General features: G+C 50.7%; 2 protein-coding genes across 2 annotated transcripts in view; both read left to right on the forward strand.

Moving 5' to 3' along the window:
• The window catches only part of Obscn (obscurin, cytoskeletal calmodulin and titin-interacting RhoGEF), a 142,391-nt gene continuing 124,240 nt past the window's right edge, over positions 1–18,151 (forward strand). The window contains 9 exon segments of the mRNA XM_038326509.1: positions 1–982; positions 1,416–1,685; positions 2,162–2,422; positions 2,743–3,051; positions 3,354–3,620; positions 4,232–4,513; positions 4,816–5,009; positions 6,620–6,893; positions 16,269–16,544. Of these exon segments, the coding sequence (XP_038182437.1) occupies positions 1–982; positions 1,416–1,685; positions 2,162–2,422; positions 2,743–3,051; positions 3,354–3,620; positions 4,232–4,513; positions 4,816–5,009; positions 6,620–6,893; positions 16,269–16,544 (3,115 nt within the window).
• LOC119813547 (ras-related protein Rab-18A-like) lies at positions 10,966–12,087 on the forward strand. Its single transcript, XM_042055029.1, is given in 5 exon segments — positions 10,966–11,082; positions 11,457–11,610; positions 11,613–11,659; positions 11,846–12,008; positions 12,011–12,087. Coding segments are annotated over 5 exon segments (558 nt in total).

The raw sequence follows: 18,151 nt of genomic DNA on the forward strand, positions 1-18,151 counted from the left end.
ATGGAGCACTCCTTCAGCGGAGCGCCCCGCTTCCTGACGCGGCCAAAAGCTTTTGTGGTATCTGTGGGCAAGGATGCCACGCTGAGCTGCCAGATCGTGGGTAACCCCACGCCACATGTGAGCTGGGAGAAGGACCGGCAGCCAGTGGAGGCAGGAGCACGCTTCCGCCTGGCCGAGGACGGGGATGTATACCGCCTCACCATCTTGGATCTGGCACTCGGTGACAGTGGGCAGTATGTATGTCGCGCGAGGAATGCTATAGGGGAGGCCTTCGCTGCCGTAGGCCTGCGCGTAGACTCGGAGGGCACATGCGCTGAGCAGGCGCCCCACTTTCTGCTGCGACCCACCTCCATTCGCGTGCGCGAGGGCGCAGATGCTACCTTCCGATGTCGCGTGGGCGGCTCACCACAACCTGCCGTGAGCTGGTCCAAAGATGGGCGGCGCCTGGGCGCACCCGATGCCCCCCATGTGCGCGTGGAAGATCACGGAGAGGCCAGCGCGCTTCGCATCCGGTCGGCGCGGCCTCGCGACGGTGGCACTTATGAAGTCCGAGCAGAGAACCCGCTGGGTTCCGCCAGCGCTGCCGCCGCGCTCGTGGTGGACTCAGACGCCGAGGCTGCCGGACCACCCGGAACCTCCACCGCCTCGCTCCTGGCGCATCTGCAGCAGCGGCGCGAGGCCATGCGCGCAGAGGGCATCCCTCCCTCCCCACCCGGCGCCGGCACACGCACCTGCACGGTGACCGAAGGCAAACACGCGCGCCTCAGTTGCTTTGTGACCGGCGAGCCCAAGCCGGAGACAGTGTGGAAGAAAGACGGGCAGCTGGTGACCGAGGGCCGGCGACACGTGGTGTATGAGGATGAGCAAGAGAACTTCGTCCTTAAGATTCTTTTCTGCAAGCAGTCGGACCGCGGCCTCTACACCTGTACAGCTTCAAACCTCGTGGGCCAGACCTACAGCTCGGTGCTGGTGGTCGTGCGAGGTGAGCAAACTGTCTTCTCCACACATGCGCAGGGGTGAGGCTCTTTCCCGGACTCCCCACACCTCGTCCTTTTTACCTGAGCACTAGGTGCCGTCCCAGGTGATAACCTGGTCCAAAGATTGGCCAGGGGCTGGTGGCTGCATCCCGAGTGGGAGGTCTGGGCGACTCTGGTTCCTCAAAATGAACAGGCGAGGATGGTTCCTGGCATGAACCACCGCAGGGAACCCAGTCACTATCCCTACATCCCTTCTTCCACACCTCTATTTCACACTACACATATCCCCTGCCGTTGTCTCTTCCGTGCTCTACTTTCTCCTTCTCTTACTCTCCACTCTATTTCTTCAACTTACCTTGCACCCTCTCCATTTTTGAGCCCTTGGTCCGTTGTGTTTACCCCCACCCCCCAATAACCCCATCGGCCTCTCTCCCGCAGAGCCGGCGGTGCCCTTCAAGAAGCGACTGCAGGACCTGGAGGTGAGAGAGAAAGAGTCGGCCACATTCCAGTGTGAGGTAGCGCTGCCGGCCACCGAGGCGGCGTGGTTCAAGGAGGAGACGCGGCTGTGGGCCAGCGCCAAATACCGCATCGAGGAGGAGGGCACCGAGCGCCGGCTGACCGTGCGCGACGTTTCCGCAGACGACGATGCGGTGTACATCTGCGAGACCACAGAGGGCAGCCGCACAGTGGCAGAGCTCTCTGTCCAAGGCAGGCGGGGCGGGACTGGGCGGGACTGGACGGCACTGGGCGGCACTGGGCGGCACTGGGCGGGACTGGGCGGCACTGGGCGGGACTGGGCGGGACAGAAAGGGAAGAGAGAGCAAGAGCACTAAAAGTGAGTCAGTAGGTGGGGAGGTTCTAGGGCATAGAGGTGTGCAGTGACCAGGTGCTGGGGACAGATGAGGCTGGCAGCTGTCAGAGGGAGGCTAGGGTTAGGGTTAAGTCTGGTTCTGGAAAGACAAGGGACCAGAAGAGGTAGGATTGGGCAGAAGGTGTGTGTGTGTGTGTGTGTGTGTGTGTGTGTGTGTGTGTGTGTGTGTGTGTAAAAGTGAAGCAGGTGGGAGGATGGGCAGGATGGGTAGAGAGATGAGATGGAAGCCACACGATTAGGGGTGTGTGCAAAGGAGTATGGGATACCCAGGGAAGGGGCTTGTCTTACCATCTTGGCAACCTCCCCACTCTAGGGAACTTGACCAGAAAGCTGCCTCGGAAGACTGTAGTGCGCACTGGAGACACAGCCATCTTCTGGGTGGAGCTAGATGTCCCCGAGGGTCCTGTCCGGTGGCTAAGGAACCAGGAGGAGATGGTGGCAGGGGGCCGGGTAGCCATCAGCGCAGAAGGCACGTGCCACACACTGACCATCTTCCAGTGCACCTTGGAGGATATGGGTGAAGTGGCCTTTGTGGCCGGTGGCTGCCGAACGACCACCCAGTTCTGCGTATCAGGTAAGCGTTGGAAGAATGGTCTTTGGGTGGCCCTCCTGGCAGGGACACGGTTGTACCCCATCCTCCCTCAGTGCTGCGGGCTCCCCTTGCCAGTAGAGGTCCTAGGGTGGCAGAAAATTGTGGTTGTGGGTCCTCCACTCTAAGCTCTTTTCTTGAGGAGGGGCCTTCCCACTGCAACTGTGTGGCAGCAGGTCTGGAGAGGGCACTTCCACCAGAGCAGTGCCAGGGAAAGACTCAAGTTCTGACATTTCCTTTCTGGGTGACCCGAGGCTGGAGGAGGGAGTTCTCAGTTGGTGAGATCAACCATGTCTTTCACACAGCGCCCAGGAGGCCTCCCCTGTGCCCCCCTGCTGATCCTGTGGTAAAGGCCAAGACAGAGAGTTCTGTGACCCTCAGCTGGTCCTCACCACCCCGTGGGGAGCGCCCTGTCACCATTGATGGTTATGTGGTGGAGAAAAGGAAGCTTGGTGCTTATGCCTGGAGCCGGTGTCATGAAGCAGAATGGCTGGTCACAACTGAGTTTACCGTTGCTGGTGTGGCTGAGGAGGGGGACTTCCAGTTCCGTGTGTCAGCCATCAACCACTTTGGCCAGAGTCCTTACCTTGAGTTTCCAGGGACGATCCACTTGGGTGAGTGAGACCATCTAGTAACATCACAGGCGGATGCCACCTGCCCTTGAGTTACCCACCCCCAAAGCGTGATTCTGCCTACAGGGGAGGAAGGATGAGAATCTTAAGGGGACTCTATATGTGGGCTGGGGGATGTTGAAGCCTCCTCATACAGGAGGGGATATCCTAAGACAGGACCCAGCAGCCTCAGGGAGCCAGGCTTCAGCTACTCCATCTCTGTGGGGGCAGGGCAGAGGAGGGAAAGCCAGAACCTGTGCTCTTTTCCGTCTCCAACTCTTACCATGTTTCTACCCTCCCTACAGTCCCCGGGCTGGCAGTAAAGACACCTCTGAAGGCGGTGGAAGCAGTGGAGGGAGGGGAGGTCACCTTCTCTGTGGACCTCACGGTGGCCTCTGAGGGCGAGTGGTTCCTGGATGGGGAGCCCTTGAAAGCCAGCAGTGTATACGTGATCCGCTGTGACCGTACCCGGCATACGCTCACCATCAGAGAGGTGCCCGCCAGATTGAATGGGGCACAGCTGAAGTTTGTGGCTGATGGCATTGAAACCAGCATCCAGATGGTGGTCCGAGGTAGGCCCGAGTCCCTGAGTCCTATTTTCTCCTCAGTGTGGTAGTAGGCAGGAGAGGTAGTCTCTTGGAGAAGATTTGTCTGAGGGCGATGTGATGAAGGGGGTAGGACAGTTGGGGGCTTGAGGCTGCTCACCCCAGGCTGGCAGTTGAAGCTGGTGTGTGTGTGTCTCTCTCTCTCTGTGTGTGTGTGTGTGTGTGTGTCTGTGTGCGTGCGCTCATGCATGCGTGTCTATGGGATACGGGATGCCCCAGGGCTGGACGGCATCTCTGACTGCCTCTTTTTTCATTCTCTCTTCTATCTATCCCTATGTCTCCTCTCCGCCTGCCTGTTCCCTTCTCACCTCTGCCTCACTCCCCCTACATCTGGCTTTCTACATGGTCTCCCTCTCTCTGCTCCCTTCTGTCTCCTCTTCATACCCTTCCTCTCTTGCCTTTCACTAACTTGCTTTCCTTCCAATCCACCCTTTCCCCTGGGTTTCTCTTTTCCCTTTAATCTCTCTTTCTCCATCCTCATATCCTCTCCCCTCTCCCTCACTGCCTGTGATTCCTTTTGCCCGCTCTCTTATGGTCTTTTTGTTCCTACCATCTGTCTGACCATCCCTGACCTGTAGCAGCTCTGGGGCTAGCCAGCAACAAGCTTCCTGCTGTGGCTGCCCGGGAGGTGCTGGCCCGGTTGCACGAGGAGGCACAGCTGCTGGCTGAGCTGTCGGATCAGGCTGCGGCTGTGACATGGCTGAAGGATGGCCGCGAGCTGCCCCTAGGACCCAAGTACGAGATGCAGGTGTCAGCTGGGAGGCGAGCCCTGCTGGTGCGGGATGTGGTGCAGGATGATGCTGGCCTCTATGAGTGTGTTAGTCATGGGAGCCGTATTGCCTACCAGCTGTTGGTGCAAGGTAAGCACAGGTTTGCAGTGGGGCTGGCATCATGTCCTGGGGCTGCACTGTCTTTCTGGATGTGTATCCTCTGTTCCCTAGCTCCAGGCATGCTCTTGAGGGGTTCTAGGGAGTGGGTAACTGTTTTCCGGTATGTATGTGTGTGTGTGTCTTAATGGTGGTGGATAGCTCAGCTCTGTAGGCCTTTCTAGCTGGGGTTGGAACCTCTCTGGTATGGGTGAGAGTCAGAGTCACGTGTAGTCTAAGTCTGGGCATCTGCATCCATACCCTGTAGGCCTCACAGCTTTTTATTCATGACATAGCAGGTGACTGTGGCTGCTGTGGTTGGGAGCCAAGTTGGACCCCAGAGGCACATGCTGGGACAAAAACAGCAAGATGCTTGGGTCCTTCTTGCCAGTGCTTCTTGCAGTAGGACATGGGGATATGGCATTGGCTGAGGGCAGCTTCAGACACCAGATAGGGCAAGGGTATCTCCTCCTGTTCCCTGCATGAAGATGCTGTAGACTTACAGCTCCGGTATAGGTGCATCCCACCCTTGAGAGGTCTGGGGTTCCCCACACTGGACTATTGGTGGGGGTCCATGTATGTCTCCACAGCTAAAATCTCTTTGATGCCTTCCAGAGGCGTGTGTTCCTCACACGGGCTCTAAAAATCCACACGCGCATAAATTCTGTGCAACAGCATTCTTAGTAATATATATATGACTTTTAAAATTTGACTGTTTCCAACAGTAAAAATCATGGTTCAGTCAGATTCCAGGTGGTAGAGAAAACTGGGGATGTGTTTATGAATGAATGGGACCTTCCTCTGCTCTGTGGAAAGTGTTTGGGTAGGTTAGGGAATTGGAGAATGCTGTCGTGGCCTGGAAGGTCTGGCCTGGGGATTTCCCGTCGCCACGCTCTGCCAATCGGACCTGGCACCACACATTGACTGGACACTGCACACTCACTGCCAAGCAAGGGGCTTTGGGAGTTTCCTGGATTCCAGAGTTTATTAACCAGAATCCAGGACTTAGGGGCTTGGAAGGAACCACTGAACAAGTGTCTTTGTCTGCCTGTTCCCAGAGGCCAAGATGGTGTTCACCAAGGAGCAGCAGGCTCGCAGCGAGGTGAAGGCAGAGGCAGGGGCCAGTGCCACACTGAGCTGCACGGTGGCCCAGGCCCAGACTGAGGTGACCTGGTTCAAGGACGGGAAGAAGCTGAGCTCCAGCTCGAAGGTTCGAGTGGAGGCCTCAGGCTGCGAGAGGAGGCTGGTGGTGCAGCAGGCGGGCAAGGCAGATGCTGGGGAGTACAGCTGCGAGGCCGGGGGACAGAAGGTCTCCTTCCGTCTGGATGTCACAGGTGGGTGCCAGGGTTGTGCTCAATGGGGTTATCTCAGGACATATTGGGTATCTTGGGCTGGTGTTCTCCCTGTCCTTAGACCTCAGTGTTCGTTTGTCCCAGGGTTCTGGAAGCCCTCATTGGCCATGTCATAATTCCCATGAGACCATGAATGTGTGCCCAACCCTCTCCACCCTGTCCTTGAGTCTGGGAAAAGGCCACACACCATAGCCACTATTTCCTGCTTGATTTTATTGCATTTTGCTGTCTTGCACTTCCTCTCTGCTGTGGTCCAGAAAGATGTGGGTTTCTGGTTTGGGATTGAGGTGGCCGTTCCTCCCAACTATGCCTCCTCCTGCTGTTTGTGGTCTCTGAATGTAAGAGGGCTAGGAAGCCATGGATGGCCTGAAGTTTCTGGGGGTTCCAAGGCAGGGCAGTCAGAGTTCTGTCCTTAAATGTCAGGACAGGTACTGTTAAGGGACACTGGCTGTGATGGCCTTAAGTGCTACCGTAGCTCACCTGCCAGCAAGCATCAGAGTGGGCCTGCAGGTTGTTAGGACAGTGACAAGACCCTGCATTCCCAGACCTTCCACGCATGAAGCTTCAGCAATGCAACTTGGGTCCCATGTGACACAGAACCTTGTTTACGATCACATGATGATCTGTCAGTTATGGGAAGTGTTGCCTTGGCCATGTCTGGGCTCTGATGAGGCCCTGAAAAAGGGTTATGTCTGGTTTGGAGTCTCTGACCCACCGTGTTCCTGTGTGTTCCCATCTGTCCCCAGAGCCCAAGGCTGTGTTTGTCAAGGAGCAGCAGGCTCACAGCGAGGTGAAGGCAGAGCCAGGGGCCAGTGCCACACTGAGCTGCACGGTGGCCCAGGCCCAGACTGAGGTGACCTGGTTCAAGGATGGGAAGAAGCTGAGCTCCAGCTCGAAGGTTCGAGTGGAGGCCTCAGGCTGCGAGAGGAGGCTGGTGGTGCAGCAGGCGGGCAAGGCAGATGCTGGGGAGTACAGCTGCGAGGCCGGGGGACAGAAGGTCTCCTTCCATCTGGACGTCACAGGTCGGTTGGTTAGACATTTGATTCTGTCATGGGACAACCCCGGGGGAAGTGGTCTAGTGTGGGCTGGGTGCTGGGTGTGTTGCACAGGCTGCACAAGGTGTGTATTGGATAGTTCTCCACAAGTAATCAGCAACCCCAAGTTCAGAGGCGTGAACAAGAAGTATGTTTTTGTCTCTCTAGTTCACGGAGTAGGAGACACCAAGTGGTCTGTGCTGATGGCTCATTTCTGTCCAGTGTGGTGCCACTGGGGCTGGGAATCCAAGCTGTGCGCGTGTTTGCATCTGACATCCTCACTGAGATGGCCCCGAAGGAAGGGGCTGTATGCGACAAGAGGCCTCTTTCCTAGCAATGGAGCTGACCTCAGTACTGCTTTGGAAGCCCTCTGCCTCTCTTTGTGGTCTCTCTTGCTTGGCAATAGCTTGTCCCTAGAGTGGTGGTCTCCATGCGGTCCATCTGGGCCTCTTCTTGAGGTTTCCCTCAGGGTGCAGGACCTCTTGAAACTCTGCTCCGGGAGACCAGTGTGTTACTCTGCTTGTTGTTTGGCCAGAGCTAAGAAGAAAGCGCGCCTGGTCCTGAGAGCATAGAGAAGGAGACCTTTCTGTGGGCACCTGAGTGGCGTGTCCTATTGCACAGGGGTCTGGTCACAGCGGACTAAATCCTGGGCTACCCTTTCTGACCTTTTATCACAGGCTTCCAGTTTGTGTTATCTTCTTTCAAATCCTTTCTGCCTCATGGTCACACATGGCTCCGACCGTCACCTTTAACTTTCAAAAGAGGAAAGATATGGAAGGATTAGTGCTTTCTCTCTGGGTATATGTGTGCGTGTGCGTGCACACACGCACTTGTGCATGCATGTGTGCATGCACATACTAAATTAGTTTTTATTTCTTTGGTTTTAGGGTCCTAGCCCAAATCCATTATCTGTATCAGTACACTGACTGAGGTGTGTTCCCCGCACTCCCCTCTAGTTGTCTCACGGTGTCTGATTTTATGTTTAGGTCTTTGATACATTTGAGTTCATACTTGAGTAGGGAGAGAGTTAGGACCTTCCTTAACTGGTCACTGTGAACTTTTTTCTGTTTTTGGCGGGTGGGGAAGGGGGTCAGACTATATAGTGTTAGCTGGCCTAGAACTTGATACGTAGGGCAGGCTAGCCTCAAATTTATGGAAATGTGTCCACTTCTGCCTCCAAAGTGATGTGATTCAAGGCATGTGCCAGTATGCCTGGCAAATCCCTGTAAGGAAAAAAGAGCCCGCATGTCTGTATACCTACCATATGTGTGCAGTACCGGAGGAGAAACATACAGGGCCGTAGACTCCTGATGCTGGAGTCACAGGTAGCTGTGAGCTGTCGTATGTGCTGGGAATGGAACTCCAGTCCTCTCTGAAGGAGCTGTGTGTGTTCGTAACTGCTGAGCCGTGTCTCTAGCCCCGGGGTGAACTGTGATGGTTCAGTAAGTTTTAAAACTGGAGATGGAACTCCACTAATTTTGTTCCTTTTGTTTTTCTTTTAAAATTGGTTTGTTTTCTTAAAACTTTGTTATTTTATATGTATGGGTGTTTTGCCTGAATGTATGTCTGTGAACCACACTTGTGCCTGGTGCCCATGAAAACCAGAACAGGGCATCAAATCCCTGGAACTGGAGTTATGAACACTTGTGAGCTACAGTGTGGTGCTGAGAGCAGAACCCAGGCCCTCTGGAAAAGCAGCCAGTGCTTGACCGCTAAGCCACCTCTTCAGCTCCTCTTTCTTTTAGAAAAGATTATAGTGGTCATCCAAGTTACTCTGAATTTCTGTTAACTTTAATGTCCCTTCTTAAATTTTACCAAGTAAGGATGCATAATTCACATGGCCACACAGATCCACCTCAGGAGTACTCCCTTGTAAAGATTAGGACTTCAGAGCTAGCGCTGCAGGCCAAATGCTGGGATACATCACTTGGCGCATGTATACCCCTTGATCTTACCCACCCCTACTCTCTCCCGCCAGCTCCTCCCGGCCTCCATCCAACAGCGCTCCCATGTCCTCCTTTCTTTCTTCTAAGTTCAATCAGTGCTGCTCATATGGGCATGTCCATGATCATCCAGTGGGCATGGGCATTCACCAGTGGCAACGTTCCAAAAGAAAATGACTCATAAGCTCCCAGATGCCGTTAGCCCCTCCGCTGATGCTCAGGTGGAGGATTGATTTCTGTGTATTCATCTTGTGCCCGCAACTGTGCTGAACCTGGAAGCTAAGTTCTGAGGATTTCCAGGCACAAGGCTGTAGATAGCAAGGGCTGTGCATCTTATTTCTGGTCTGGATGCTCTGAGCTTAGATTACTGATTCAGTCCTTTGCCGACTCTCTGGGTTTTCTGTCTTTTTTTTTTTTTTTTTCTTTTCTTGGGTCAGTTTCGGTAGTGTTTCCCAGGAAGCTGTTTGTTTCATCTAGGTTATCTTTTTTGCTTTTATGTTTCCTTCCTTCCTTCCTTCCTTCCTTCCTTCCTTCCTTCCTTCTTATTTTTCCCCCTTGAGACAGGCTTTCTCTGTGTAGCCCTGGCTGTCCTCGAACTCACAGAGCTCCCCCTGCCTCTGCCTCCTGAGTGCTGGGATTAAAGGCGTGCGCCACTACTGGAGGGCTGTTATCTAATTTGCTGACACACAATCATTCACAATGTGTTTTGAGAGTCTTTATAATAGTGGAAAGTCTGTTTTGATGTTTCCACTTTTATTTTGGATTTCATTAAAATCAAGCTATTTCTTTCTTAGTTGAGACAGTGGTTAGTCTGTTCTATTGATCTTTTTCAAAGAACTAACTTTTTATTTATTCCAATATACTCTTTTCTTTCTTTCTTTCTTTTTTTTTTTTTTGGTTTTTCGAGACAGGGTTTCTCTGTGGCTTTGGAGCCTGTCCTGGAACTAGCTCTTGTAGACCAGGCTGGTCTCGAACTCACAGAGATCCGCCTGCCTCTGCCTCCCGAGTGCTGGGATTAAAGGCGTGCGCCACCGCCGCCCCCAATATACTCTTTTCTTTCAAAGAAAAGGTTTATTTAAAATTGTTACTGACACGTGTTGCTGGTAGTGTTTGCGTGTTGGTGGCATCTCTGAGCTAGGCCATAGAGGACATATTCATCACCATGTGACTGGACAGGGCAGGTCTGTGGCTGTTAGCCATGGATGCCCCTCTTCCTGAGCAGGTGTACACTGAACTCAGCATTACATCAGGCCGTCACTGAGGTTGCCCAGGTGTGCAGACCTTTCTTTCTGAGCATGGCCACTGTGCTAGGAGATAGCAACACACTCCAAAGCCCTCTGTGGAATTTCATTCCTTAGCTTTTGGTTGGACTTGTTTGCTACAGTCTGTTCTGCACTGTCCAGGGAAGCCTGGAATTAGGCAAAGACTTCCGGTTGCCCTATGGTCCTTCCTGGGGACAGTGCTCTGCACTGAGAACTCAGAACTAATGGAGACAACCGTGAGTGAAGCTCAGAGACTGAATCCATGCATACATCAGAGGATGCTGGTTGTCTGGGGGCCTGGTCTGCCCTGCTCTGTCTGCGGCTGCAGACGCACCCCTGGGTTCAAAAGCACATTGGAGTAGAGGGGGTGAGGAACAGTGACATATAATTCCTCACTTGGTTGTCTGCGACCCAGATTCAGAGGTTTCTCTTGACCATGTCTGTTCATCCTCAGATTACTGTAAGCCACTGGCCAATTTTTCTTTCTTTCTTTCTTTCTTTCTTTCTTTCTTTCTTTCTTTCTTTCTTTCTCTTTCTTCCTTCCTTTCTTTCTTTCTTTCTTCCTTTCTTTCTTTCTTTCTTTCTTTCTTTCTTCTTTCCCTTCTTTCCTTCCTTTCCTCCTCCTCTTCCTCCTCCTCCTTCTTTTTCTTGTTCCTCTCTTTTGGTGGCACTTGGGACTTGGGCTAATGTTCCAATTTCTCTTATCATAGAAATGGAAAATGAACTTCAAATGCATTCAAAAGCACACACTTATTCTGTTGGGCCATCCCACACACCCGGGAGCATTTGAAGACACACGGAGGTGTCCACTAAGGGGAGAGGTCCTCTGTTCTTTAGATTCCTGGAGATAGGAACATGGAGATGATACATTTAGCTTCTAAGAGGCTAAATGGGGGAATTGATTTGGATGAGGGGAGACCAAAGGCAAGGAGAGCAGGTATGAGGCTCTTCCTTACTCCAGGAGGTGACGAGGTTAGGAGAGACAGTGACTCTGAGCACAGAGAGGAGGCTGAGGTTTAAGAACTGTTGTAGGGGTGACAGGAGCAACACTAAGAGGCATGGAAAATAAGGAAGAGGGAGTCGTGAGGTATAGTCTAGACTTGGGCAACAAGAAACAGAAAAACGGGCTGGAGAGATGGCTCAGCGGTTAACCACCATGAGGCTCATAACCACCATGAGGTAATGAGGTCTTGTGCCCTCTTCTGGTCTTCAGACAGAATATTGTATACATATACATATTAAGTAAATAAATAAATATTTTAAAAAAAGAAACAGAAAAAACGGTGGTTACGGATGTGCACATGCACAGGCCGTAGGGAAACACCGATGGGGACAGGTCCGAGTAGAGTGGACGCAGGAAGGATGAGGACGTGCTGACCACTCTGAAGGTCCTCATCTTCAGCGAGCGTGGGGTGGGTAAGTCCAGCCTGCTCCTGAGGTTCCCAGATGACACCTTTGATCCAGAACTCGCAGCAACAATAGGTGTCGACTTTAAGGTGAAGTGATTTCAGTGGATGGGAATGAGGCTAAATTTGCAGTGTGGGATCCAGTTGGTCCAGAGCGGTTCAGAGCATTAACTCCCAGCTGTTACAGAGGCACATGGGAGTTCTATTAGCTTATGATGTTCCCCAGAAGAGGCACCTTTGCTAAACTGGATAACTGGCTAAATGGATTGGGAACATTCTGTACAAGAGATGACATAGTAAACATACTAGTTGGAAATAAAATTGGTAAGGAAAATCGTGACATTGATAGATATGAAGGCCTGAAATTTGCACGCAAGCATTCCGTGGTGTTCATAGAGGCAAGTGCAAAAACCTGTGATGGTGTTCAGTGTACCTTTGAGGAACTTGTTGAAAAGATCGTTCAGACTCCTGGACTGTGGGAAAGCGAGGACCAGACGAAGGAGTCAAGCTGTCACACAGGGAAGAGAGCTGTGGAGGGGGAGCCTGCGATGGCTACTGTTCTGTGCTGTGAACTCTGGGGTTTCTTTCTCTTGTATATTTGATCAGATAGTGACGTCTTTCTGCATATAAACTCTCAGCTGCTATGAGGGACCTTGCAGTTTGCACATAATTATTTTTACCAGGGCAGTGAGTACTTGCAAGAAACCCCTCATCAGCTTTCCCAGACGAAATGCCATGGCAAGCACGTACAGTTTGCAGTCTCTAGGTTTTTTTTTTTTTTTTTTTTTTTTTTTTTTTTTTTTTTTTTTGTGTGTGTGTAACGTAAAATAGGTGTACCTTCATGAGTACATTTGATTCTATGAGTTACATTTATCTTGTCATTTTTCCTTTTTATTGATTTTTATTGAGCTCTACATTTTTCTCTGCTCCCCTTCCTGCCTCTCCCCTCCCCTTCAACCCTCTCCCCATGCTCCCAATTTACTCAGGAGATCTTGTCTTTTTCTACTTCCCATGTAGATTAGATCCATCTGTGTCTCTCTTAGGGTCCTCATTGTTGTCTAGGTTCTCTGGGATTGTGATTTGTAGGCTGGCTTTCTTTGCTTTATGTTTAAAAACCACTATGAGTGAGTACATGTGATAATTGTCTTTCTGGGTCTGGGTTACCTTAATCAAAATTATGTGTTCTAGCTTCATCCATTTGCCTGCAAATTTCAAGATGTCGTTATTTTTTTCTGTGGTGTAGTACTCCTTATCTTGATATTTTAAAAAAAATATCCGTCTAGAATGTGTTGCTACAAGTCTGCTTTTGTTTTCCCTTTTGCTCAAATACTCTGACCAATTACTGAATTACTTGGGAGCAGACTAGAACCATGGGGAGGTAAGCAGACACCATCAAGCCTATTCAGTTTCCCTCGAGGAGGAACAAAGCCCGATTTACAGCTTTTCTTGGATGCTTGAGAGTCTCAGTTCAGAATGGAGCCCAGGACGATCCATCACTAAATCTCTGTTTGTTCTGATGATGCTTCCAAAATAACATTGATAAGTTAAAGCAGTTTGGTATTTTAATTTACTCCAGTGGTTAGGTCAGTACCTGGAAATTTACTCTGTTGCATGTTGTAGTTGCATGGCATCTGGCAGGACGGCAGCGAGGCTTTTCCCTCATTTGGGATTCAGAAGGGCATGAACTGTATATTCTAACTCCTTTAATACTTCTGCTTCTAAAACCCAACATCTTTCCTCACGCCTGTTGGCGGTGTTTGTCCAGGTGTCTCAACTGTGGCTTGTGTAATGACTATCTGTATCCTATGACTTCCGTAAATGGCTAATTGGTATTCAAAAACCCATTTCTGTGTTTTAAAGGTGGGGGAGAAAATACTAAGTGATAATTTGAGAAAGGCATATTGCTTCCAGATTCTGAATGGTGGGGAAATGTCAGTGCAATGAGATGGTTGATAATTTACTGTAACAAGTAGCCAATAGTTTATTAAATACCAACTTGTACAGAATAATAAACCTTTTCCACAAAAAAAGAAAAGAAAAAAGAAACAGAAAAACAATGGTGGCATGGTGCCCAAAGCATTGAGAGAAATAACTGTCAGCTGCAAATCCCATGGCCCGCTAACCTGTCATTCAGGAGTAAAGGTGAAATAGCACATGTTCAGGAAGTATCTTTAGAGAGTTTACCATTCATGAAAACTTACTGAAAGAAGTTATATTCATTGTCAATGGATATTGACAATGCTCAGAATTAAAAACCTCAATCAAAAGCTAAAAGAATGGGATCCTTGAGTCACCAGAGTTTGGGAACCAAGGTAGATTTTAATTCAGTTATACAACTGTGTGTCCCTGTTTGTCTCCAGAGCCCAAGGTGGTGTTCGCCAAGGAACAGCAAACTCGCAGCGAGGTGAAGGCAGAGACAGGGGCCAGTGCCACACTGAGCTGCACGGTGGCCCAGGCCCAGACTGAGGTGACCTGGTTCAAGGACGGGAAGAAGCTGAGCTCCAGCTCGAAGGTCCGAGTGGAGACCTCAGGCTGCGAGAGGAGGCTGGTGGTGCAGCAGGCGGGCAAGGCGGATGCTGGGGAGTACAGCTGTGAGGCCGGGGGTCAGAAGGTCCTCTTCCGTCTGGACGTCACAGGTGGGTGCTGCGACACTAAATTAGTTTGCAAATGTTATGAGCCTGGTTCTACCGTCTTTCCACCAAGTATCATCTTTGCCTATCTCATCCCTGCAGCTGGTCCAGGTGGCCCTGCATCCCTGCAGCTGGTCCAGGTGGCCTAGTCCAGGTGTATTTGGTGCATATGTGTTCAGATTGGTCAGGGTCTCTTGTGTGCCTCAGGAGGTGTCTTAATCCTATAATGTTCTGTTTTATGTTCTCAGCACCTTCTTAGGTTCTACCAGTGTTGCTCCGTGCCACGGACTCTGGTCCTACTTGTGTGTAAGTCTGAGGTGACCAATGTCTGAGGTCCCTCCTACAGCTCTCTGTAGTCTCACCCTGTCCAGCATGAGCTGTCTCTTAAAGAGAATTTTTAATTCATGTTTAGCCAGGGTAAGGAGGAATTTCAGTCACATAATCATATTTGAAACTATATCAACACTGAACCTGGGGCTGCCAGGGTTCGGTTAGGTGTTTTTGGAATACTCTCCCAGCTGTCCCTGGGACTAACGCAGGATTGAGAACAAGACCTTTCTCAGTTCAAAGACCTTTCTGTGCTTGACCCAGAGACGTAAGGCACCAGAAACTCAATGACCACCAAAAGTCAGCCTGAGCCAGTGGTTCTTGGTTTGTTTCTTCATGCCAGAGAACATAAGAGATTCGGAGATTCGGATAACTTGTGGGAGCAGCAAAGTGGAAGCAGGTTTTGTTAAGAGAAATTAAGGAAAAGTGAAAGACCTTCCTTCCCCCCCCCCTTCAAAAAAAAAAAAGTGAGCAGGGATTCCAGAGAGGAAAAGACACCGAACTTCTTTTGTCTGGAAGGTTATTTTGTTTGTTTTTAAAGATTTACTTATTTTGTATACAGCATCCTATCTGTAAGTCTGCCTGCAGGCCAGAAGAGGACACCAGATCTCAGTACAGATGGTTGTGAGCCACAATGTGGATGCTGGGAATTGAACTCAGGACCTCTGAAAGAGCAGCCAGTGCTCTTAACTGAACCATCTCTCCAGCCCTGTCTGGAAGTTTTTTTATACGACTCCTGGCAGAAACTGGGCAGAGACTGAGGCAATTACATTTTAGTCAGCCAATTAGAGAGCCCCATACCCTGTCCCCGATCTCCTGGTCCAATCAGAGAGATTGCCTGCAGTGCCAGTCTAGTTAGGAGATTGAAGGCCCTCCTTTTCCATCTCTGACTCCAACTTGTACTTATTGACCTGTAAGCCATAGAGCTGGCGACGCTGTCCTCTGACCTTGCAGGTGTCTCAAGTCCAGTGAACCACTGTGTGAGCTCTCTATTCTCACAGCTACCAAGAGGTAGCTGAAGTTGTTGTTTTTGCTTATTTTTGGTTTTTCAAGACAGGGTTTCTTTGTGTAGCCCTGCTGTCCTGGAACTCGCTCTGTAGACCAGGCTGGCCTTGAACTCACAGAGATCCGTGTGCCTTTGCCTCCTGAGCACTGGGATTAAAGGTGTGCGCCACCACCACCTGGCACTGCAGCTGTTCTTAGTTAACTTCCAGTCTCTGGATGGTCAGGAGTGGCTTTAGCTTTCCCCATGGACTTTTTCTCCTTAGGTACCACACGGCTCGCTCCTGCTTTATTAGTTCAGGATTCCTGAATTCTTTGTGGAACACACGAGGACCTTTGGAGTGGTAGACAGATGCCGTGTGTGTGTGTGTGTGTGTGTGTGTGTGTGTGTTTGTGTACGCGTGCGCATGCGTGTGCTCATTCTGCTGGTGCCCGCTAGGGAAGTGCTTTACCACTGTGCTTCCCCCTTGTTCAGGCTGAACTCTTCTATGTGAGAATGTCCCCTCAAATCTGATTTATGCTTGCCGATGAGGACTGAGCAGCTCGTGGGGCGGTGGCTCACTTGCCAGCACCGAGTTACTGTTATAAAGTAGTGTCTAGTCCATAGTCCTTCACCAATGATTCTGCCCTGCCTTAACTGCCCCTGAAGCGATGGGCGGCATGTGTGGATGAACTGTAGTTTAATGCTGAGAGGTATGAGGGAGTTCATTCTCCCTCCTTTCCGGTAGCCTCATCCAGGCCTTTTCTCCATGTGACTTTCATAACTCAAATGGCTTCTGATGTCTGTTCCCAGAGCCCAAGGTCGTGTTCGCCAAGAAGCAGCAGGCTCGCAGCGAGGTGAAGGCAGAGGCAGGCGCCAGTGCCACGCTGAGCTGCACGGTGGCCCAGGCCCAGACTGAGGTGACCTGGTTCAAGGACGGGAAGAAGCTGAGCTCGGGTTCAAAGGTTCGAGTGGAGGCCTCAGGCTGCGAGAGGAGGCTGGTGGTGCAGCAGGCGGGCAAGGCAGATGCTGGGGAGTACAGCTGCGAGGCCGGGGGACAGAAGGTCTCCTTCCGTCTGGATGTCACAGGTGGGTTCTCTCTCTCTCTCTCTCTCTCTCTCTCTCTCTCTCTCTCTCTCTCCCTCCTTTTGTCTTCCTTCCTTTCTTTTTTGATGTTCTGTAGTGTGCATATCAGACATTAGGGTGAGACACTGGACCTATTTTCCCAGCTTCACCTATAGTCACTGCTCACAATTGCTGGTCTCTTTCGGGTGCCTTGGTTTTGTGAAGTACATCTTACTTATAAAAGGTTTTGAACTTCTCAGCAATTCTATGAGAAAGAATCCTGACTATTCCCATTTTAAGGTGGGCACAGAGGAGCTTTGACTTGCTGAGCCAGACAGTTGCAGAGCCAAGGTTTGGGTCAGCGCTGGCTTTCCTCCGAAGACCTCTGCCCCCTGGCGTTGCTGCAGTGGGTCTCCTGGTGTGTGGCTTCTCCAAACTTCTGTTTGAAAATACTGGTTTTTGGCAGTTGTGCTGGTTGGTTTTATGTCAACTTGACACAAGCCAGAGTCATTTGGGAAGAAGGATTATAAGTTGAGAAAATGTCTCTGTAAGACTGGCTTCTAGGCAGGTCTGTGGTTCATTTTCTTAAACAGTGATTGATGTGGGAGGGCCCTGCCCACTGCGTGCAGTGCCACCCCTGGGCAAGTGGCCTTGGGGTGTGTAAGAAAGCAGGCTGGCATGGGAAGCAGGTGCACAAATAAATCCTCTTCTGCAACCCAGAGATGATTGTCCAGTATGAGCTTTGGTACCCAAGGCGGCTCAACAGGGATGCCTGTGGTAGTGATGAAGTTTGAATATGAGGCTGGAGTGGAAGATCCCTGTGGATGGATGCTTGTTAGTGTAGCACTGGTGTATGCTGCATACAGATTAGCATTCCAGTGTGTTAGGGAGGAATATGACGTGAAGTGAGAACAGACCTGCTTTAGAAGGATTCCTAAGGTAAATTGTTTGAAGAAATTGCCAGAGATCCTCTAGTGGAGAACTTCAGAGTTGTCCTGAGTGTGTCTTTAATTCAAAGAGAGATGAGAGAATAGAAAACTCACAGACTGATAGCACAACTGGATTAAAGATATTTCTTTGAGAACAGGTTAGGTTCAGAAATCTTGAACTCGAGTGACCTCAATGGACAGTGAAGGGATCACAGGTGAAATCCCCCAAAATAATTTTGTCGATTTTTATACATTAAAAGAAAACTTTTTACACAGTTGAAAGAAAGAAAGAAGGAAAGAGAAAGAAAGGAAGGAAGAAAGGGAGAAAGGGAAGAAGGGAGGAAGGGAGGAAGGAAGGAAACAGGCTGAGCGGGCCATGAGGCGCACTTCTTCATGGCCTCTGCATCAGCTCCTGCCTCAGGTTCCTGCCCTAAGTTTTTGCGCAGAGTTCCTTCATGGTGGACTGTGCTCGGGATGTGTAAGCTGAAATAAACCCTTTTCTCCCCACATTGCTTTTGGTCATGGTGTCTCACAGCAACTGACGCCCTGATTAAGACAGTAGTGTTCCAATGAGGACCTCATATGGTTTGCTTAATATTGGGGGCCTGAGCATCTTGAGCCTGGGGGCTTATGTCTCTCTGTTGTGGGAATTCCTGGTCTTGGCTGTTTTGTCCCATCTGCCATCTGTCCCTGGAAGGACTC

This window comes from Arvicola amphibius, chromosome 4 (genome assembly GCF_903992535.2).
Source record: "Arvicola amphibius chromosome 4, mArvAmp1.2, whole genome shotgun sequence".
Lineage (NCBI taxonomy): Eukaryota > Metazoa > Chordata > Mammalia > Rodentia > Cricetidae > Arvicola > Arvicola amphibius.